Source organism: Oncorhynchus keta, chromosome 13 (genome assembly GCF_023373465.1).
Source record: "Oncorhynchus keta strain PuntledgeMale-10-30-2019 chromosome 13, Oket_V2, whole genome shotgun sequence".
Taxonomy (NCBI): domain Eukaryota; kingdom Metazoa; phylum Chordata; class Actinopteri; order Salmoniformes; family Salmonidae; genus Oncorhynchus; species Oncorhynchus keta.
The window spans coordinates 25,212,038-25,235,246 of NC_068433.1; the positions used below are offsets into that span (position 1 = coordinate 25,212,038).

At 42.1% G+C, this 23,209-nt stretch overlaps 1 protein-coding gene, 1 long non-coding RNA gene and 3 other non-coding genes across 6 annotated transcripts; 4 read left to right on the top strand and 1 right to left on the bottom strand.

Moving 5' to 3' along the window:
- The first annotated feature begins 3,040 nt into the window (after window positions 1-3,040).
- On the top strand, window positions 3,041-3,114 carry trnan-guu (transfer RNA asparagine (anticodon GUU)). The gene has a single exon. It is a non-coding gene; the product is annotated as a tRNA-Asn (tRNA).
- An 872-nt stretch (window positions 3,115-3,986) lies between these two features.
- trnan-guu (transfer RNA asparagine (anticodon GUU)) lies at window positions 3,987-4,060 on the top strand. Its single transcript has one exon. It is a non-coding gene; the product is annotated as a tRNA-Asn (tRNA).
- An 872-nt stretch (window positions 4,061-4,932) lies between these two features.
- On the top strand, window positions 4,933-5,006 carry trnan-guu (transfer RNA asparagine (anticodon GUU)). Its single transcript has one exon. It is a non-coding gene; the product is annotated as a tRNA-Asn (tRNA).
- Window positions 5,007-10,694: 5,688 nt separating this feature from the next.
- Window positions 10,695-16,768, bottom strand: LOC118392141 (low affinity immunoglobulin gamma Fc region receptor III-A-like). Of its 2 annotated transcripts, none has more exons than XM_035783806.2 (12): window positions 16,635-16,768; window positions 15,705-15,749; window positions 15,267-15,539; window positions 14,780-15,043; window positions 14,350-14,466; window positions 14,198-14,222; window positions 14,007-14,104; window positions 13,796-13,846; window positions 13,186-13,248; window positions 12,983-13,054; window positions 12,787-12,849; window positions 10,695-12,633 (listed from the first exon to the last, which is right to left on the bottom strand). In XM_035783806.2, the coding sequence occupies exons 1-12, from the start codon at window positions 16,663-16,665 to the stop codon at window positions 12,626-12,628; spliced, it is 1,110 nt and encodes a 369-aa protein (XP_035639699.1). In that variant the 5' UTR covers window positions 16,666-16,768; the 3' UTR covers window positions 10,695-12,625. The 2 variants fall into 2 exon arrangements, with proteins under 2 accessions (XP_035639699.1, XP_035639698.1); XM_035783805.2 differs by having other exon boundaries at window positions 12,983-13,057.
- LOC127906761 (uncharacterized) lies at window positions 13,150-13,776 on the top strand. The gene is made up of 3 exons (XR_008062777.1): window positions 13,150-13,262; window positions 13,406-13,436; window positions 13,627-13,776. It is a non-coding gene; the product is annotated as an uncharacterized LOC127906761 (long non-coding RNA).
- Window positions 16,769-23,209: the final 6,441 nt, after the last annotated feature.

A 23,209-nucleotide genomic window follows, 5' to 3' on the forward strand; every position in this document is an offset into this window, starting at 1 on the left:
TCTGTGGTGCAATTGGTTGTTGAGTTAGGCTCTTAATTTAAAAGTTGGTGATTTGAGCACACCCAGGGATGCTGTCTTTCTGTTTCTAGTGATATGGAAGACCTTCCTGACCTTACAGTAAGCTTTCTTTTGACCTGCTGTGTTTCCTGTTGTCACATGTGATTGGTGTGTTGTTGAACATGAAAGATGACAAGTTGCTATACCTACTGGTAAAATGGCTGTCAATGGTCTCAGATCTTCTGTTACTCAATAGCTTGATCATTCTGTGTTCTCCAAGGAACATATAATTTATTCTTATTAATCTGGATAGTATGACAACGTAAATGATGTCAATCTGGCATGAATAACCTTAGCATTTATATTTATCTCGCGAGAAGGACAATGTTTGTCCAGTGTGTTTGTGTGTGTATGTAACTGAAAGCGCGAACCACTGCTTTTAATCAGGGCAAGGTGTCTGGCAACATGACTGAATACATACAGTGCAGCTATTCCCTCCGCAAGGCTATTAAACAAGCTAAGCGTCAGTACAGAGACAAAGTGGAATCTCAATTCAATGGCTCAGACACAAGAGGCATGTGGCAGGGTCTACAGTCAATCACGGACTACAAGATGAAATCCAGCCCAGTCACGGACCAGGATGTCTTGCTCCCAGGCAGACTAAATAACTTTTTTGCCCGCTTTGAGGACAATACAGTGCCACTGACACGGAAACATGCGGTCTCTCCTTCACTGCAGCCGAGGTGAGTAAGACATTTAAACGTGTTAACCCTCGCAAGGCTGCAGGCCCAGACGGCATCCCCAGCCGCGCCCTCAGAGCATGCGCAGACCAGCTGGCCGGTGTGTTTACGGACATATTCAATCAATCCCTATACCAGTCTGCTGTTCCCACATGCTTCAAGAGGGCCACCATTGTTCCTGTTCCCAAGAAAGCTGAGCTAAATGACTACCGCCCCGTAGCACTCACTTCCGTCATCATGAAGTGCTTTGAGAGACTAGTCAAGGACCATATCACCTCCACCCTACCTGACACCCTAGACCCACTCCAATTTGCTTACCGCCCAAATAGGTCCACAGACGATGCAATCTCAACCACACTGCACACTGCCCTAACCCACCTGGACAAGAGGAATACCTATGTGAGAATGCTGTTCATCGACTACAGCTCGGCATTCAACACCATAGTACCCTCCAAGCTCGTCATCAAGCTCGAGACCCTGGGTCTCGACCCCGCCCTGTGCAACTGGGTACTGGACTTCCTGACGGGCCGCCCCAGGTGGTGAGGGTAGGCAACAACATCTCCTCCCCGCTGATCCTCAACACGGGGCCCCACAAGGGTGCGTTCTGAGCCCTCTCCTGTACTCCCTGTTCACCCACGACTGCGTGGCCACGCACGCCTCCAACTCAATCATCAAGTTTGCGGACGACACAACAGTGGTAGGCTTGATTACCAACAACGACGAGACGGCCTACAGGGAGGAGGTGAGGGCCCTCGGAGTGTGGTGTCAGGAAAATAACCTCACACTCAACGTCAACAAAACTAAGGAGATGATTGTGGACTTCAGGAAACAGCAGAGGGAACACCCCCTATCCACATCGATGGAACAGTAGTGGAGAGGGTAGCTAGTTTTAAGTTCCTCGGCATACACATCACAGACAAACTGAATTGGTCCACTCACACTGACAGCGTCGTGAAGAAGCGCAGCAGTGCCTATTCAACCTCAGGAGGCTGAAGAAATTCGGCTTGTCACCAAAAGCACTCATAAACTTCTACAGATGCACAATCGAGAGCATCCTGGCGGGCTGTATCACCGCCTGGTACGGCAACTGCTCCGCCCTCAACCGTAAGGCTCTCCAGAGGGTAGTGAGGACTGCACAACGCATCACCGGGGGCAAACTACCTGCCCTCCAGGACACCTACACCACCCGTTGTTACAGGAAGGCCATAAAGATCATCAAGGACATCAACCACCCGAACCACTGCCTGTTCACCCCGCTATCATCCAGAAGGCGAGGTCAGTACAGGTGCATCAAAGCTGGGACCGAGAGACTGAAAAACAGCTTCTATCTCAAGGCCATCAGACTGTTAAACAGCCACCACTAACATTGAGTGGCTGCTGCCAACACACTGTCATTGACACTGACCCAACTCCAGCCATTTTAATAATGGGAATTGATGGGAATTATGTAAATATATCACTAGCCACTTTAAACAATGCTACCTTATATAATGTTACTTACCCTACATTATTCATCTCATATGCATATGTATATACTGTACTCTACATCATCGACTGCATCCTTATGTAACACATGTATCACTAGCCACTTTAACTATGCCACTTTGTTTACTTTGTCTACACACTCATCTCATATGTATATACTGTACTCGATACCATCTACTGTATGCTGCTCTGTACCATCACTCATTCATATATCCTTATGTACATGTTCCTTATCCCCTTACACTGTGTATAAGACAGTAGTTTTGGAATTGTTAGTTAGATTACTTGTTGGTTATCACTGCATTGTCGGAACTAGAAGCACAAGCATTTTGCTACACTCGCATTTAACATCTGCTAACCATGTGTATGTGACAAATAACATTTGATTTGATTTGATTTGTATGTACGCCTATACGCCATGAAAGTGACTGGCCACTTCATCATTCTTCCAGAGTCAGTCCCCTTATTATTTTGAATGGGCTTGGCGATTATATATTACATTTGTGAAAATGCAGTTGTTTAAAATATATATTTATCAGAATATATTTGAGATTGTGGCTGAATTTACTCCTGCCAGATGCCTTTCAATATAATGTTGCGCTGACGAACATTGCGCTACATTTTTGCCCTTTAAGGCCATTCAAAAGCTAACGAATATTAGAAAACTACAGGTCTACTTCCTTGAAAATGTTGCTGCACCTTCGATGCACTTTAACACAACCATTGGAACAAAGTGTTGTTGTTTCGTAAACTCCATGTACAGTTGGATGAGAGCACAAATGACCAGCGATCAAGCGTCAGGGTCAAAAACACCACAAGTCTCTGTGGCGCAATTGGTTAGCGCGTTAGACTGTTAATCTAAAGATTGGTGGTTCGAGCCCACCCAGGGACGACAGTTCTCAGTTTGTTGTGCTCCATGATGTGGATATGACAAGTCTCTGTGGTGCAATTGGTTGTTGAGTTAGATTCTAAATTTAAAAGTTGGTGATTTGAGCACACCCAGGGATGCTGTCTTTCTGTTTCTAGTGATATGGAAGACCTTCCTGGCCTTACAGTAAGCTTTCTATTGACCTGCTGTGTTTCCTGTTGTCACATGTGATTGGTGTGTTGTTGAACATGAAAGATGACAAGTTGCTATACCTACTGGTAAAATGGCTGTCAATGGTCTCAGATCTTCTGTTACTCAATAGCTTGATCATTCTGTGTTCTCCAAGGAACATATCATTTATTCTTATTAATCTGGATAGTATGACAACGTAAATTATGTCAATCTGGCATGAATAACCTTAGCATTTATATTTATCTCGCGAGAAGGACAATGTTTGTCCAGTGTGTTTGTGTGTGTATGTACGCCTATACGCCATGAAAGTGACTAGCCACTTCATCATTCTTCCAGAGTCAGTCCCCTTATTATTTTGAATGGGCTTGGCGATTATATATTACATTTGTGAAAATGCAGTTGTTTAAAATATATATTTATCAGAATATATTTGAGATTGTGGCTGAATTTACTCCTGCCAGATGCCTTTCAATATAATGTTGCGCTGACGAACATTGCGCTAGATTTTTGCCCTTTTAAGGCCATTCAAAAAGCTAACAAATATTAGAAAACTACAGGTCTACTTCCTTGAAAATGTTGCTGCACCTTCGATGCACGTTAACACAACCATTGGAACAAAGTGTTGTTGTTTCGTAAACTCCATGTACAGTTGGATGAGAGCACAAATGGCCAGCGATCAAGTGTCAGGGTCAAATACACTATAAGTCTCTGTGGCGCAATTGGTTAGCGCGTTAGGCTGTTAATCTAAAGGTTGGTGGTTCGAGCCCACCCAGGGACGACAGTTCTCACTTTGTTGTGCACCATGATGTGGATATGACAAGTCTCTGTGGTGTAATTGGTTGGTAAGTTTTACTCTTAATTTAAAAGTTGGTGATTTGAGCCCACCCAGGAATGCTGTCTCTCTGTTTCTAGTGATATGGAAGACCTTCCTGGCCTTACAGTAAGCTTGCTTTTGACCTGCTGTGTTTCCTGTTGTCACATGTGATTGGTGTGTTGTTGAACATGAAAGATGACAAGTTGCTATACCTACTGGTAAAATGGCTGTCAATGGTCTCTGATCTTCTGTTACTCAATAGCTTGTTCATTCTGTGTTCTCCAAGGAACATATAATTTATTCTTATTAATCTGGATAGTATGACAACGTAAATGATGTCAATCTGGCATGAATAACCTTAGCATTTATATTTATCTCGCGAGAAGGACAATGTTTGTCCAGTGTGTTTGTGTGTATATGTACGCCTATACGCCATGAAAGTGACTAGCCACTTCATCATTCTTCCAGAGTCAGTCCCCTTATTATTTTGAATGGGCTTGGCGATTATATATTACATTTGTGAAAATGCAGTTGTTTAAAATATATATTTATCAGAATATATTTGAGATTGTGGCTGAATTTACTCCTGCCAGATGCCTTTCAATATAATGTTGCGCTGACGAACATTGCGCTAGATTTTTGCCCTTTTAAGGCCATTCAAAAAGCTAACAAATATTAGAAAACTACAGGTCTACTTCCTTGAAAATGTTGCTGCACCTTCAATGCACGTTAACACAACCATTGGAACAAAGTGTTGTTGTTTCGTAAACTCCATGTACAGTTGGATGAGAGCACAAATGGCCAGCGATCAAGCGTCAGGGTCAAATACACTATAAGTCTCTGTGGCGCAATTGGTTAGCGCGTTAGACTGTTAATCTAAAGGTTGGTGGTTCGAGCCCACCCAGGGACGACAGTTCTCAGTTTGTTGTGCTCCATGATGTGGATATGACAAGTCTCTGTGGTGCAATTGGTTGGTGAGTTTGACTCTTAATTTATAAGTTTGTGATTTGAGCCCACACAGGAATGCTGTCTCTCTGTTTCTAGTGATATGGAAGACCTTCCTGGCCTCACAGTAAGCTTGCTTTTGACCTGCTGTGTTTCCTGTTGTTGAACATGAAAGATGACAAGTTGCTATACCTACTGGTAAAATGGCTGTCAATGGTCTCTGATCTTCTGTTACTCAATAGCTTGATCATTCTGTGTTCTCAAAAGGAACACCTGTTCACACACTCAATCAAACAGACTCCAACCTCTCCACAATGGCCAAGACCAGAGAGCTGTGTAAGGACATCAGGGTTAAATTGTAGACCTGCAAAACGCTGGGATGGCCTACAGGACAATAGGCAAGCAGCTTGGTGAGAAGGCAACAACTGTTGGTGCAATTATTAGAAAACGGAAGAAGTTCAAGGTGATGGTCAATCACCCTTGGTCTGGGGCTCTATGCAAGATCTCACCTCGTGGGGCATCAATGATCATGAGGAAGGTGAGGGATCAGCCCAGAACTACACGGCAGGACCTGGTCAATGACCTGAAGAGAGCTGTGACCACATTCTCAAAGAAAACCATTAGTAACACACTATGCCGTCATGGATTAAAATCCTGCAGCGCACGCAAGGTCCCCCTGCTCAAGCCAGAGCATGTCCAGGCCCGTCTGAAGTTTGCCAATGACCATCTGGATGATCCAGAGGAGGAATGGAAGAAGGTCATGTGGTCTGATGAGACAAAAATAGAGCTTTTTGGTCTAAAGTCCACTCGCCGTGTTTGGAGGAAGAAGAAGGATGAGTACAACCCCAAGAGCACCATCCCAACTGTGAAGCATGGAGGTGGGACCACAGTATAAGGTAGTAGTTGTGGAATTGTTAGGTTAGATTACTCGTTGGTTATTACTGCATTGACGGAACTAGAAGCACAAGCATTTTGCTACACTCGCATTAACATCTGCTAACCATGTGTATGTCACAAATACAATTTGATTTGATCAACTGTATCAAAAGCCTTACAGATATAAAAAAAAAGTGAGACACAGTGCTTTTTTTGTCAAGGGCTTCAGTGATATCATTTAAAACCTTCATGGCTGCTGTAACTGTGCTATGCTTCTTCCTGAAGCCCAATTGGGACATTGATAAAATAGAGTTTGTAAATAAAAACACTTTTAGCTGTTCACTCACAAGGGTTTCAAGTATTTTCACCAGGGGTGACAGCTTTGAGTTTGGCCTATAACTATTTAAAAGAGTTGGATCTCCCCCTTTTAAAAGTGATAGGACAAATACCGATTTCCAGATTTGGAAGATTTTCGATTTCCAGATATGAAGCCAAGAAGAAACTGCACAGACACTGTTATGACATTTTTGCTCCCTCTCACTCTTTCTAACACCCCCCTCACACTCTCTCTCCCCCCTCGCTCTTTGTCTTTCTTTCACTCCGCCGCTCTTTCAATCTTGCTCTTTGTTTCACTCTCTCTTCTCATGAGCCCTCTGTCTTGCTCATTTCTCTTTCTCTGCAACAGTGAGTGGTCTGTTCATAAAGTATCAAAGCTACCGGGATCTGTGAAACACCATGACCGTTAACCACACAACCAACAGCAGCTAGGTGGGACGCTACTGTCCCACCTATCCCAAAGAAGTTTTAACAATCTGATGGCCTTGAGATAGAAGCTGTTTTTCAGTCTCTCTGTCCCTGCTTTGATGCACCTGTACTGACCTCGCCTTCTGGATGATAGCGAGGTGAACAGCCAGTGGCTTGGGTGGTTGTTCGTCCTTGATCTTTATGACCTTCCTGTGATATCAGATGGTGTAGGTGTCCTGGAGGGCAGGTAGTTTGCCCCCAGTGATGCGTTGTGCAGACCTCACTACCCTCTGGAGTGGGTGGAGCAGTTGCCATACCAGGCGGTGATATAGCCCGACAGGATGCTCTCGATCGTGCATCTGTAGAAGTTTGTGAGTGCTTTTGGTGACAAGCCGAATTTCTTCAACCTCCTAAGGCTGCTGCGCCTTCTTCACAACGCTGTCTGTGTGGGTGGACCAATTAAGTTTGTCCGTGATGTGTACGCCGAGGCACTTAAAACTTACTACCCTCTCCACTACTGTCCCGTCGATGTGGATAGGGTGGTGCTCCCTCTGCTGTTTCCTGAAGTCCACAATCATCTCCTTTGTTTTGTTGACGTTGAGTGTGAGGTTATTTTCCTGACCTGCTCCCTGTAGGCCGTCTCGTTGTTGTTGGTAATCAAGCCTACCACTGTGGTGTCGTCCGCAAACTTGATGATTGAGTTGGAGGCGTGCATGTCCACGCAATCGTGGGTGAACAGGGAGTACAGGAGAGGGCTCAGAACGTACCCTTGTGGGGATAAGCGGGGTGGAGATGTTGTTACCTACCCTCACCACCTGGGGGCGGCCCGTCAGGAAGTCCAGTACCCAGTTGCACAGGGCGGGGTTGACACCCAGGGTCTCGAGCTTGATGACGAGTTTGGAGGGTACTATGGTGTTAAATGCTGAGCTGTAGTCGATGAACAGCATTCTCACATAGGTATTCCTCTTGTCCAGATGGGTTAGGGCAGTGTGCAGTGTGGTTGCGATTGCGTCGTCTGTGGACCTATTGGGGCGGTAAGCAAATTGGAGTGGGTCTAGGGTGTCAGGTAGGGTGGAGGTGATATGGTCCTTGACTAGTCTCTCAAAGCACTTTGTGATGACGGAAGTGAGTGCTACGGGGTGGTAGTCGTTTAGCTCAGTTACCTTTGCTTTCTTGGGAACAGGAACAATGGTGGCCCTCTTGAAGCATGTGGGAACAGCAAACTGGGATAAGGATTGATTGAATATGTCCGTAAACACACCAGCCAGTTGGTCTGCGCATGCTCTGAGGACGCGGCTGGGGATGCCATCTGGGCCTGCAGCCTTGCGAGGGTTAACACTTTTAAATGTTTTACTCACGTCGGCTGCAGTGAAGGAGAGTCTGCAGATTTTGGTAGCGGGCCATGTCAGTGGCACTGTGTTGTCCTCAAAGTGGGCAAAAACATTATTTAGTCTGTCTGGGAGCAAGACATCCTGGTCCGCGACGGGGCTGGTTTTCTTTTTGTAATCCGTGATTGACTGTAGACCCTGCCAAACACCTCTTGTGTCTGAGCCGTTGAATTGCGACTCTACTTTGTCTCTATACTGACGGCTTCGCTTGTTTGATTACCTTGCGGAGGGAATAGCTACACTGTTTGCATTCGGTTATGTTTCCGGTCACCTTGCCCTGGTTAAAAGCAGTGGTTTGCATTTTCAGTTTCGCGCGAATGCTGCCATCAATCCACGGTTTCTGGTTTGGGAATGTTTTAATCGTTGCTGCGGGTATAACATCGTCAATGCACTTTCTAATGAACTCGCTCACCGAATCAGCGTATTCGTCAATGTTGTTGTTGGACGCAATGAGGAACATATCCCAATCCACGTGATCGAAGCAGTCTTGAAGTGTGGAATCAGATTGGTCTGACCAGGGAGCTTCTTGTTTTAGAGTCTGTCTGTAGGCTGGAAGCAACAAAATGGAGTCGTGGTCAGCTTTTCCGAAAGGAGGGCGGGGGAGGGCCTTATATGCGTCACAGAAGTTAGAATAACAATGATCCAGGGTTTTACCAGCCCTGGTTGCGCAATCTATATGCTGATAGAATTTAGGGAGTCTTGTTTTCAGATTAGCCTTGTTACAATGAATGCAGCCTCAGGATATGTGGTTTCCAGTTTGCATAGAGTCAAATAAAGTTTGTTCAGGGCCATCGATGTGTCTGCTTGGGGGGGAATATATACGGCTGTGATTATAATCGAAGAGATTTCCCTTGGTAGATAATGTGGTCGACATTTGATTGTGAGGAATTCTAAGTCAGGTGAACAGAAGGACTTGAGTTCCTGTATGTTGTTATGATCACACCACGTCGTGTTTATCATAAGGCATACCCCCCCGCCCCTCTTCTTACCAGAAATATGCTTGTTTCCGTCAGCGCGATGCGTGAAGAAACCAGCTGGCTGAACCGACTCCGTTAGCGTCTCTCGAGTCAGCCATGTTTCCGTGAAGTAAAGAACATTACAGTCTCTGATGTCTCTCTGGAATGCTACCCTTGCTCGGATTTCATCAACCTTGTTGTCAAGAGACTGGACATTGGCGAGTAGTATGCTAGGGAGTGGTGCGCGATGTGCCCGTCTCCGGAGCATGACCAGAAGACCGCCTCGTTTGTCCCTTTTATGGCATCCTTGTTTAGGGTTGTCCGCTGGGATCCGATCCATTGCCCTGGGTGGAAGGCAAAACACAGGATGTGCTTCGGGAGAGTCATATTCCTGGTCGTAATGATGGTGAGTTGACGTTGCTCTTATATTGAGTAGTTCCTCCCGACTGTATGTAATGAAACCTAAGATTACCTGGGGTACAAATGTAAGGAATAACACGTAAAAAAACAAAATACTGCATAGTTTCCTGGGAACGCGAAGCGAGGTGGCCATCTCTGTCGGCGCCGGAACTGGGTCATGCTAAGGCAGAGATGGTCGAGTTTAGGTCATTCACCTCATATAAACATCTTGGAATTTTAATTAATGACGGCCTCTCTTTTAAATTGCATATTCAACAATTTACACAAACTGAAATTGGGATTTCATTTTAGGAATAAGGTCTGTTTTTCTTTTGAAGCCAGAAGGAGGCTAGTATCAGCTACATTTATGCCGTTACTAGACTATGGGGATATTACGTGTAGTTTTTCATGTTGTTTGTCTGGAATTTTTGTAATGACTTGGTGGTGCCTATCTTGGCCAGGACGCTCTTGAAAAAGAGATGTTCAATCTCAATGAGCCCTTCCTGGTTAAATAAAGGTTAAATAAAATAAAGATATTCCTGCAGAAGTGTTTGCATGACTTCTTCTGCATGCTCATAGGTCAGTGAGGGACATGAAACACCTGCCAACTTTTTCGGAAGGTAGTGGGTCCCAGGTTACTGATAGAAGCCCCCGTTCTACGTTTCAGGTAACATCTTGCGGTGATGACACTTTCTGTGACTATTTCTCAAGAACAGTGACAATGACCTGGCTGCCGGCTGTCTGTCTCACCACATAGACAATAACACATAGACACAGAAACCCTCTAACTGGAACGGTGACCTTCCAGACCATGCAGGGACATTGGAAATAGCAGTAAGAGTCACACACCACTAATGTCATTAATCGTCATGATCTGTCTGTAGGATGAAGAGGCAATATGGGAGAACAGGTTGCCATTCATACATAGGTTACTAGATTCTCAGAACTCCTGCAGAGTATATGACATAATAGAACCGAGAATAACTGTTATTTTCAGGCACACTCTTCCCCAAAAAGTCATTCTGAAAAATCTCAATGTGTCTTCAGTTGTTGGGGTGCAGTTTTTGAACTATGCTCTTGGGGCATTTATGTTATATTCTTCAAGATTCAATGGGTAGATATAATTAAGTCCCAAAATTGATGCAGAAATAGCCGATTGCCCTTTAACTCACACATTGTGGAGCCTAAGATCTATACCAGGCTGAAAGGAGGTTTGACCAAATGATGTTTTATGAAAAAGTTGAAGATGACAATATCCATTTACTGTAAGAAAGCACTCATACCATCTGGTGGATAAAATATAGTTTATTAAAAAAGCACAATGCAAATATATTGTTAAAGTACAGGTGTCACGACTTCTGCCGAAGTCGGCTCCTCTCCTTGTTCGGCGACATTTGGCCGCTCCACTTGTCATTCTTCCATTTGTTTTGTCTTGTTTCACCACACACCTGGTTTACATTCCCTAATCACACTACATATATATTCCCTCTGTTTCCCCCATGTCTTTGTGTGGAATTGTTTTGTTACATGTTTCATGTTACGCGCCAGGCTGGTTCTTCCCCGGGTTCCGTGTTGATTGTTTAACTGTTGCATTATTGTGACTGTCGCGCTTTGCACTATTTGCCATTTGGCTGGAGGTTGTTGGATGCAGTTGCGTCCGTCTGTTGTTACTTCTGCCTATTCAAATGTACGCCTGTGTCACGTTCTGACTTTTATTCCTTTGTTTTGTCTTGTTGGGGTGGGCAGTCTATGTTAGTTTTTCTATATTTTCTATTCCTGTGTTTGGCCTGATATGGTTCTCAATCAGAGGCTTGTTGTCTATCGTTGTCCCTGATTGAGATCCATATTTAGGTAGCCTGTTTTCCTTTGTGTTTTGTGGGTGGTTATTTCCAGTCCTTGTGTGTTTGCACCAGATAGAACTGTTTCGGTTGTCACTTTGTTGTTTTGTATTTTTGAAGTGTTCAGTTGTTTATTAAAAAGAGGAACATTAACCACGCTGCACTTTGGTCCTCTCCTTCTTCCACCCAAGACAGCCATTACAGCCTGATCACAACTCTCCGCTCTCCTGCACCTGACTTCTACACAATAAAAAGCAGATTCAATTGCTGTAGCTGTAGATAAGATCCATCACCATTACTCCATATATACATTTTTAAAAAAGCTGTTACAGTGAAACACAATTAAACCATGCTTAAACTTCTCTAGTATAGTGGGCGACATTTGACATTTTGGATGAAAAGCATGTCCAATGTCAACTGCCTGCTACTCATCCCCAGATGATAAGATATGCAAAGTATTAGTAGATTTGGATAGAAAACACTCTAAAGTTTCTAAAACTGTTTGAATCATGTCTGTGAGTATAATAGAACTTATGTAGCAGGCGAAACCCCGAGGACAAACCAAATACGATTTTTATTTTAGGTCACCCTCTTTTCAATGATTGAAATGATGATTGAAATTGGTTGAGGTTATTCCTTTGTGTAATGAAGAAGTACGGCCATCTTGAACAAGTGTCACGTCATGTCTACTGTTTGACAGAGGCGCAAGACCAGAAAGCATGCTTGAGTTTGTCTGCCTGTATTGAACACAGATCATCCAGTCTTCAATTATATCGATTATTTACTTTAAAAATACCTAAAGTTGTTTTACAAAAGTAGTTTGAAATGTTTTGTCAAAGTTTACAGGTAACTTTTGAGATATTTTGTCGTCACGTTGCACAAGTTGGAACCAGTATTTTTAAGGATCGAACAAAAAGACCATTTGTGATGTTTATGGGACATATTGGAGTGCCAACAGAAGAAGCTCGTCAAAGATAAGGCATGATTTATATTTTGATTTCTGCGTTTTGTGTCTCGCCTGCAGGGTTGAAATGTTCTCTCTCTTTTGTTTATTATCAGTGCACAGATAATAGCATCGTTTGCTTTTGCTGAAAATACTTTTTGAAATCTGACATGTTGCCTGGATTCACAACACGTGTAGCTTTAATTTGGTATCTTACATGTGTGATTTCATATAAGTTTGATTTTTATAGGAATTTATTTGAATGTGGTGCTGTTGGTAAATAAAATAAGTAAGAACTCCTTAATGTACAAGGTGTGTGTGTGTGTGTTGAGAGCGCAAAATCCTGTTCCGGTTTCCTTCTGCTCCTCCTCTGTGTGTGTCCTTCCATCCCTCCAACCTGCCATCCTTTCATCCTCTCCATCCCTCCATCCCTGACCCCCTCATGTACCTGCAGCACAAAGTTGTTTAGGACATGCAGTCAAACAAAATCTTAAGAATCAAACAAAGATACATACTTTAAATAGCTACATTATACTTTGATATCAGATATCAGAGCATTAGTTCCATATTAGTATCAATAGCTTATGCCTATTAGTCTTACCTGGGGCTGTACCTGGCTTCAATTGATAATAGACTGAATCTGCCTCAGGTGGGGTTGCTGTTTCTGTAAGGAGTGAGGATAAAACATCAGAATAACATAACAGTTATATACAGAATATTATGCAGCTTATCAACATTGGGTCAGAGGTGTGAGGTTATAATAGAGGGAATATGGAAGGAGGGATGTCCAGTCTTACCTTTCTTCTTCTTGGCTTTGGCCTTCTGTTTAAGGTCAACCTCAGCATAGGTCACATCAACAGGTCCAGTTGCTGCTGAAAATGGACATTTCCAGTCAACAAATTAAGGAATTTGCTTATTGAATACTTATTGCATCTTTCTCAAATCTTCAAAATCACACATTCAGATTTCACTGACTGCCAACCTGCAGAATGGGTCTCACCTGTGGTCTTCCATGCCTTGATCTCAGAATAGACTGGATTTTCTTTTGGATCAGCTGGCATTTCTGAGGAGAAGGAGGTGAGAATTTGTATGTTTTTATCAAATTCGATGAGTAAAAAACACTGCTACATTTTGTATGAATTTATGTGACAGTTGAGAATTACTTTTCTTTTTCTTGTCCAACTTTGTGTTGAATCTGTACATCACATCACTTAGTCCAGCAGTAGCAGCACCAGCATCTTAAATATACAGGTAATACACTAATATCTCTACTTACTGTTAGTATGCTAGTCATATTAAACGTATGAAGAAGAGCAACAACAACTCTATACTGTATTCATGCTAAATTTAACATACAGGTAGCCTAGTGGTTAATAACCGAAAGGTTGCTGGATCGAATCCCTGAGTTGACAAGGTAAATGTCTGTCGTTCTGCCCCTGAGCAACCCACTCTTAACCAGGCGCCGAAGACGTGGATGTCGATTAAGGCAGCCCCCTGCACCTCTCCCCTGCACCTCTCTGATTCAGAGTTAAATGCGGAAGAAACATTTCATTTGAAGGCATTCAGTTATGTACAACTGACTAGGTATCCCACTTGATCTTTCCCAGTACCATTGTCATTACTGTTTGAGGGTGTGATTGTATCATAGATGTTAGCGCCACCTGTTGGTCAAAGAATAGAGAGAAAGGTTATTAGGTTTGTTTTCCCTCAGCTTGCCTAGGGACATAGAGTACGGTAACATGTATATAAAGTTAATGGTGAAAAGTCAGAATGTAAAGTTACAGAGAGGAGAGTGACAGTGGTCTGGGATGAGAGACTAACCATGCTGCAGATGTGTATACCCAGCATCAGCAGCCTGGCCCTGGGTAGATCCTTGGTCCTGTTGGGGGTCCAGGTTGGTCCTCTGGAGCTGGTGGGGCCTACAGGGAGAGAGAGAGAGAGAAAGTCATGAAACACACAGGTTATATTTTACAGTATGAAAAGGAACATAGTTGAAAGACAGGTGTACTCACGAGAATATTCTGTTGCAACAGGAATCTGTAATGAGAAATGCATAATATAATGCTTCATCAAGTCATTACTGTTTTCAACTTTTGTGATGGGACATTTTTCTCCAAAACATGAACCAAAAAGATAAGTGAGAATTGATTAAAAAAAGTCTCACCTTGGGCTTTTTTACATCGACACAGCAGTACCAGGAGAATGGCCAGTAGAACACCAGCAACAACCAGGCCCACAACCACTCCTACTAGGACTGATGTAGAGGGTCCAGGAGTTACACCTGGAGAGAGAACAGCAAATCACCATCAGGTTCTGAGGTAGTTGTAGAAAATAAAATAATGGACTCAGTGAAATCATTACTACACATTTCAGGAAGAGCTAAGAAAACAGAGAGCAGAATATCAAAACATCTGGATCATTTATAATAATTTAGCAGTTGCAGTTATGTTTTGTTTAAAGTATATTTTAAATAGGGGTATGTTGACTCCATTCAGTTAGAATTTACAGTTTATACAGTGTGTATTTAGATGGTCCCTCATTTGCTCATATTTCAGAATGTCCAGACAGGGATTGAAGATGAATAGTGAGCTCACTAGTGACGCTAATGTTGAGAGATGAGCTGAAATATGAATGTTGGGGCCGTCTTGTCCTTGTACCCTGACACTGGTACTGACCACCCTGATAAGAGAGCAAGATAGTGGTGGTTTTACTGGTCTGACTAGAAAGCCGTTCTTTATTTATTAACCAGTGGTACGTCCAGTCTGTGTATTTTGATATGTCACACTGCAGCTTGACTGTGTCTCCAGAATGCAGTGTCTCCTGGGTAGTGACCATCTTCACTGAGGCTGTAGGCAGAGCTGTGAAACAGTTTGTCTTCAATCAGTTAAAAGTATGATCTTAGTACCATACACCATATTTCTTCAATTATTACATGAAAGCAGAATTAATCAAAGTAAGAATCTTAACTGCAATAGTAGACAACTTTTTAAAACGACAAAATAGCACCCTTAAAATGGGCCCCAATGTCAAGTGGTTATTGACAAGGAGGGACTGATGTGAATGAGAGATCAGATGACTTACCTGTCACTGTCAGTCTGACTGCATCACTCCACCTAGAATGCGTCCCATTACCAATATGTGTACCCAGACACCAGTAGTCACCACTGTTTGAAATCTTAACATCACTGATCTCATATTTATGCTCCCTACTAAGGAAGTCCACACCATCCTTGCTCCATGTGTATTTCCAGTCAGTGACTTTTCCCCTCTGTATGTTACATCTGAGAGTGACAGATTCTCCACTGAATATCTGGGAGGATTTGGGGTGTTTGGTCAGAACAGCCATTGCCCGTCCTGCAATAAATAAAACCAGAATGAAAAAAAAATTCTTTACACATGTTATTTTGAGACACTCAAAACACAAAATATGTTTATCTAAAAGCAGCTTTAAAAATGACAAATAAAACGTTTGATGAAGCATTAAGAGATGGAGGCTTGATCAAGTGTACAAATATCTACCATCATCGTCTTCAGAGTGTCCAGAGTAGATGTGTGTACTCAGCACTGCAACAAAGAAAGTCACATTGCACCAATATAAACTTGAAATAAATAACAACATGCCATATTCATGTTACTTATTACCAAATCCACCTTTAATTTATTTTAAAGGTGCAATCTATGATTTCTACACACCTTTCTATCATTACATTAATCATAGGCATTTATTCTTGAAGAGTATAACTTTTAATTCCCTCAACTGTCTTATCCCATCATAAACCAAAACAATTGTTATTTTATGACAATTATTGTAAACAATGTAGATGAATGAATTTCCTTAGCCCCATCCCTCAGCCATATACCACAAAAAAAGTGTCAGGGTGGCCATTCTATTGTAGTTTGATTTACGGACTGCAGCTTTAAATGGCCGCTGACTTCCCGTGTTCTGCACACAGAGAGACCACAAACACCAAAACACCCCTCATTAATCTCTTAACACAGTTTACTATAACTGTAGTGAAGGAACCCACAAACATTTACAATAATCACTTCTTCATACTACAACACATCCAACAAACATTTTATATTCATTGTCATTGACAGCACATTTTGCAACCACTGAGTTGGCAGCACTCTTTAGTTCCTGAGTGAAGACCTGGTTAAATGCACACCACCACACTAACCAGGTCTGCATGACATCGGCTATACAATATCAGGTTCTCACAGAGATGCAACATCAATGTAGAATGGTCACTTTCTACACAATATTTGCTGCAATTTCCTTTGAGTGACATTTATTAATGTTTCCTCAATAAGGGCTGAAACACCAAAAACAAAGCTAAAGCATGAAACTGTCTTCATTTTGATTAATGTCTTATTCCTTTTCCCCTTAAATTCTTATTAAATGAGGTAATAAGTGTTCATAAACAAACACACTAACTCAGTACTTACATAGTAGCAAACAGAACAAGGTGTGCTCCATTCTGTCCCCACAGACAAGTGACTTTCTCTATAACTACAGTCCTTCTAACAAACCCCTCTACTTCCTATATGATGACAGTCTGCTTAGATCACACCACTTCACCATACCCAGAAAAGCAGAGTAATATTCTAGAGATTATTCTCACTAATACACAAACGCGCGCGCGCGCACACACGCACGCACGCACGCACGCACGCACACACACACACACACACACACACACACACACACACACACACACACACAACCTCACATGGTTCTGTTATGAGTAATACTTTTAGCTACTGTCTACATAGATATGTTTGTTATTGTGTTGTTTATGGATGTATTTAAATGTGTCTGTATATGTGATGTGTATTAGGGCTATTGGTCATGTACTATATTGTGTGTGTCTTGTGTTGGTGTGTGTGGTTTGTTTGTGTGTGTGTGTGTATTGTTTACGTTTGTCTATTGTTTATTATTTTCATATTTTAACTTTTTTTCAATTGCTTTTCTTTTTGTAAATTATTTTTTGACTCATTTATTTATATACATGATTTTTTTTACTTTTTGGGGGGTATTTTCTAAACTGCATTGTTGGTTAAGGGCTTGTAAGTAAAGTGGAGAGTGTAGATTGTGGGACACATGTACAACGTGTGAAGAAACCAACATGGGGAGAGAAAGGTTACAGGGGAAAACAGCTACAGACTTCACCTTTAGTTAGTATACTATGATAAACATCTGGGGTTTCTTATTGCCGCCTTCAGGGACAGGCCTGTAACTACTCCACATTCTTATTGTGGATCACAATATCGAAATAATCAATCAATCAATCAATCAATCAAATGTATTTATAAAGCCCTTTATACATCAGCAGATGTCACAAAGTGCTATACAGAAACCCAGCCTAAAACACCAAACAGCAAGAAATGCAGATGTAGATGCACAGTGGCTAGGAAAAACTCTAGAGAGGAACAAGGCTCTGAGGGGTGGCCAGTCCTCTTCTGGCGGTGCCAGGTGGAGATAATAAGAGTACATGGCCATTAAGACCAGATTGTTCTTCAAGATGTTCAAACGTTCATAGATGACCAGCAGGATCAAATAATAATGGAAGTGGTTGTAGAGGTTGCAACATGTCAGAACCTTTGGAGTAAATGTCAGTTGGCTTTTCATAGCCGAGCACTCAGAGGTCGAGATAGCAGCAGGCGCGGTAGAGAGAGAGTCAAAAGCAGCAGGTCCGGGACAAAGTAGTGAACAGGTCAGGGTTCCATAGCCGCAGGCGGAACAGGTGGACTGGGGCTGCAGCACGACCAGGTGGACTGGGGACAGGCAAGGTAGTCCTGAGGCATTATGATCCTAGAGCTCAGTTCCTCCCGGTTGGGAGAGAATTAGGGTTAAGCGCAATGCCGTCGGTGGTACATCATATAAAAATGTGATTCATATAAATAAATATATATATATTACATACATAACTTTGTTAAAGCAAGGCCCCTGAACTCTCATGTATTTTCTGCACTATGCAATGATATGGGCAGCGACCATGTAAGACGTTTGCAACATACAGACGTGCGCTGGTTATCAAGGGGCAAAGTATTGACACGTGTTTTGAATTGAGAGACGAGCTTAACGTTTTCTTTACTGACCATCATTTTCACTTGTCTGACCGGTTGCACGATGACGAGTTTCTAACACGACTGGCCTACCTGGGTGATGTTTTTTCTCGCCTGAATGGTCTGAATCTAGGATTACAGTGGCTCTCCGCAACTATATTCAATGTGCGGGACAAAGTTGAGGCTATGATTAAGAAGTTGGAGCTCTTCTCTGTCTGCATTAACGAGGACAACACACAGGTCTTTCCATCATTGTATGATTTTTTTTGTGTGCAAATAAACTCAAGCTTACGGACAATGTCAAATGTGATGTAGCGAAGCATTTGAGTGAGTTGGGTGCGCAATAACACTAACAACTGGATTCGTTATCCCTTTCATGCCTTCCTTCCAGTCCACTTACCGATATCTGAACAAGAGGGCCTCATCGAAATTGCAACAAGCGGTTCTGTGAAAATCAGAAACCACTGCCAGATTTCTGGATAGGGCTGCTCTCAAAGTATCCAGCCTCGGCAAATCACTCTGTTAAGACACTGATGCCCTTTGCAACCACGTACCTATGTAAGAGTGAATTCCCAGCCCTCACTAGCATGAAAACTAAATGTAGGCATACGCCGTGTGTGGAAAATGACCTAATACAACCCAACATTGCAGAGTTATGTGCATCATTTCAAGCACATCCTTTTCATTAACCTGTGGTGAGTTAATGTCACGCCCTGACCTTAGAGAGCCTTTTAATGTCTCTATTTGGTTTGGTCAGGGTGTGATTTGTGGTGGGCATTCTATGTTTTGTTATCTATGATTTTGTATTTCTATGTTTTGGCCGGGTATGGTTCTCAATCAGGGACAGCTGTCTATCGTTGTCTCTGATTGGGAAGCATACTTAGGTAGCCATTTTTCCCTCCTTTCACTCTCCTTCAATACAGACTGTAAAAGGAATATGTCCTTAAATTAATTTATATTTCAAAGAAATACAATGTTGTGGTAATCATCCTTTTTATTTGACCAAACCCTTGAATTAATACAACATAAAAATACAACACACATCCCCATATACAGTACCAGGACACATCTACTCATTCAAGGGATTTTCTTTATTTTGACTATTTTCTACATAGAATAATAGTGAAGACATCTGAACTATGAAATAACACATATGGAATCAAGTAGTAACCAAAAAAGTGTTAAACAAATCTAAATCTATTTTATATTTTAGATGCTCCTTGATGACAGGTTTACACACTCTTGGCATTTTCTCAACAAGCTTAATGAGGAATGCTTTTCCAACAGTCTTGAAGGAGTTCCAACACATGCTGAGCACTTGTTGGCAGCTTTTCCTTCACTCTGCGGTCCAACTCACTCCAAACCATCTCAACTGGGTTGAGGTTGGATTATTGTGGATGCAAGGTCAACTGACGCAGCACTCCATCACTCTCCTTCTTGGTCAAATAGCCCAAACACAGCCTGGATGTGTGTTTTGGGTCATTGTCCCAGCAAATCACCCCAACACCATCACACCTCCACCTCCAAGCTTCATGGTGGGAACCACACATGGGGAGTTCATCGTTTCACCTACTCTGCGTCTCACAAAAGGCACGGCGGTTGGAACCAAAAATCTCAAGTTTGGAGTCATCAGTCCAAAGTACAGATTTCCACTGGTCTAATGTCCATTGGTCGTGTTTCTTGTCCCAAGCAAGTCTCTTCTTCTTATCGGTGTCCTTTAGTAGTGGTTTCTTTGCAGCAATTCGACCATGAAGGCCTGATTCACTCTGATTCCTCTGAACAGTTGATTTTGAGATGTCTGTTACTTGAACTCTGTGAAGCATTTATTTGCATCAGAGGTAACTCTGGGTCTTCCTTTCCTGTGGCTGTTCTCACGAGAGCCAGTTTCATCATCGCGCTTTTGCGACTGCACTTGAAGAAACTTTTAAAGTTCTTGAAATTTTCCAGATTGATTGGCCTTCATGTCCTAAAGTATTGATGGACTGTCATTTTTGCTTATTTGAGCTGTTCTAGTCATAATATGGACTTGGTCTTTTACCAAATAGGGCTATCTTCTGTATACAATCCCTACCTTGTCACAACACAACAGATTGGCTCAAACACATTAAGAAGAAAAGTAATTCTACAAAATAACTTTTAACAATGCTCACCTGTTACTTGAAATGCATTCCAAGTGACTACTTCATGAAGCTGGTTGAGAGAATGCCAAGAGTGTGCAATGCTTTCATCTCAAATATAACATATGTTTAAATTTGTTTACTTTTTGTTTCACATTTTTTGGTTACTACATGGTTCCGTATGTGTTATTACATAGTTTTGATGTCTTAAAATATGATTTTGCTGTGTAGAATAATAGTTTTTACTGAACTGGGTCTTTAAACAATAACAGACGATACACTCTTGTTTAATTGACAAACTAAAATTAAAGAGAGGTAAGTGTAATATTTTGTTTCGTCGTCTTGAGCAGACTTGGCTGTTTTACCACATGCCTTTAGAAATATATAATGGATAGAGAGCAGCGTTTGAGTTCTGATTCAACTGCTCTTTCAACTGCACAGCTCTAACATGTAATCCATCAAAAGTAATGAAAAGGTTAGTTTGACTTTTTAAATTTTTATATAGAAGACATTTATCAGAAATTGCTGCCCCTGGACACTTTGTCTATTTACATTTGAAACGAACCATTTGAGTCATCATTACTTGATAACAGGGATATAAGAGAATGGCATAAAGAAGGAGAATATCAAGCTGGATAAGTTGATTGTAGATACACACTGAAAGAAAGTGGTCATCTCGAGCCTTGCAGCATTTCACCATCAGTATGATGGACACCAGTAGAAAGGGAGACACCACCAGTAAACCACACAGCAGCCTGGGCAGCAGAGAAATGGAGACAACAGAACCTGGAGGGACTAGCGAAACACATGTTTTACCATCAACACACACACACACACACAGCTCTTCGCAACTCTCACTAAATAAAGTATCATGAACACGTACCACGCTGCACCTTGGTCCACTTCTTCCGACAAGCGTTGAGCCGAAAAATACATGTTGCAATGGCTCTTGAACCCCATTGAAAACCTGTGGTTTGAATTGAATAGGGCAGGCCATAAGCGCAGACAAATGATATCAAGGATTTGGAAAGATTCTGTATGAAGGAATGGTGGAAGATCCCTCCCAATGTGTTCTCCAATCAGCAGGTAGCCAAGCGATTATAGTGCTGGGCCAGCAATCGAAATGTTGATAGTTCGAATCGCTCGTGAAGAATCTGTTAACGTGCCCTTGAGCAAGGCACTTAACCCTCATTTCTCCAGGGGCGCTGGACAAGTGAAGTGTGCTCAATTCTGAGCCTCTGGTAAGTGACTGTCAACACCAGCATGTCCTCCGATGCTTTAAGCGAAACACAAAGAAATAGCATCTGATGTCATGTTAATATCTACACAACTTCATCTTACTGTAAAAGGCGTGGGCACAGCAACAATGTGGTCTTTTTGTGGGTGGAAGAGCGCAATAAACTATAGTAAAGATTTGAGGAAGGAATTTTGTGGATAAAAACATATTTAGTCCAATCTTTAAAGTTTAACTTCATGGCATATTTATAATTTAGTTTATGTTTTAGTTATTTGGACGTCAACTGCATGTAGATGTTCTTGAGTTACAGCACAAACGAGGTAGGTCTGTCAACTGTTCAAAGTAATAACTCAGGATAGTAGCCAAAACACACAGAGAAGAACGAGTAGAGATGAGATAGAGCAGAGACTTCCTTTTGATGAGGGCTGCTGTTCTATAAAATAATTCCTGTATGTTAGTTGAAAAGGAAGCCACATTCTATAATTCCTCTCTTAAAATAACCCTTCACTCAGATTGAGAGTTAGACGATGAGGCGTAGCTGTGTTTGGGGTCTGTCACTGTGTTGATCAGTCTGATGGTGGTGGTTTTGGAGCATGTGTCTCCTAGCTGCTGCTGGTTGTGTGGTTAATGGTCGTGGTGTTTCACAGATACCGGTAGTTTTGTTACTTTATGAGCAGACGACTCAAGGTTGTAGAGAAAGACAGAGGGAGATAGAGGAATCGGGGGAAGTGTCACGCCTTGGTCATTGTATTTTGTGTTTTCGTTATATATTTGGGTAGGCCAGGGTGTGACATGGGTTTATTTGTTCTATTTCGTATTGGGGTTTTTGTAGTTATTGGGATTGCGGCTGAGTAGGGGTGTTGTATAGGCTTGGCTGCCTGAGGCGGTTCTCAGAGTCAGGTGATTCTCGTTGTCTCTGATTGGGAACCGTATTTAGGTAGCCGGGGTTTCACTGTGTATTTCGTGGGTGATTGTTCCTGTCTCTGTGTAGTTTCACCAGATAGGCTGTAATTAGGTTTCACGTTCCATTTGTTGTTTTTGTATTTGTAATAGTTATGTTCATGTATCGCGATCCTTCATTAAAGTTCATGAGTAACAACCACGCTGCATTTCGGTCCGACTCTCTTTCTACAAACGAAGAACGCCGTTACAGGAAGAGAGAGAGTGAGACAGAGAGAGAAAGAGAAAAAATGATAGAGAAATAGATACAGAGAACAAAAGAGAAAGAGAAATGGGTTAGAGAGCGAGTGAAAGAGAGAGAGCAAAAATATCATAACAGTGTGTGTGCATTTTCATCTTGGCTTTCATCATAACTGAGAACAACATGTTTCTCAGGCTCATGCTGCAACCTGATTAAAAGCTGTAGTGACCAACAACTCCATTACTCTGTATTCGGTAAACACAGTCTAACCAAACAACGTCATCATCTGCTACCACATTTTTTTGTGCATATATGACATACTTCATATTCTATGAATGAAACATTTTCTCGTCCAATAAAGTTAATAGTTAGCTAACAATATTCAAAATACAGAGAAATGCATTAATCATCATCATCGCAGAGTTGCACATAAAGTGTACTCCATTCTAAGCCTCTGGCA

Excerpts from the sequence above, each read along its gene's own strand:
- LOC118392141 (XM_035783805.2), bottom strand. The coding sequence starts at position 16,665 with ATGGAGCACACCTTGTTCTGTTTGCTACTAT. Across the intron at positions 15,540-15,704 it reads ACACTCTGAAGACGATGATG|GACGGGCAATGGCTGTTCTG; the intron begins GTAGATATTTGT and ends TATTTATTGCAG. Across the intron at positions 15,044-15,266 it reads AGTCAGACTGACAGTGACAG|CTCTGCCTACAGCCTCAGTG; the intron begins GTAAGTCATCTG and ends ACTGTTTCACAG.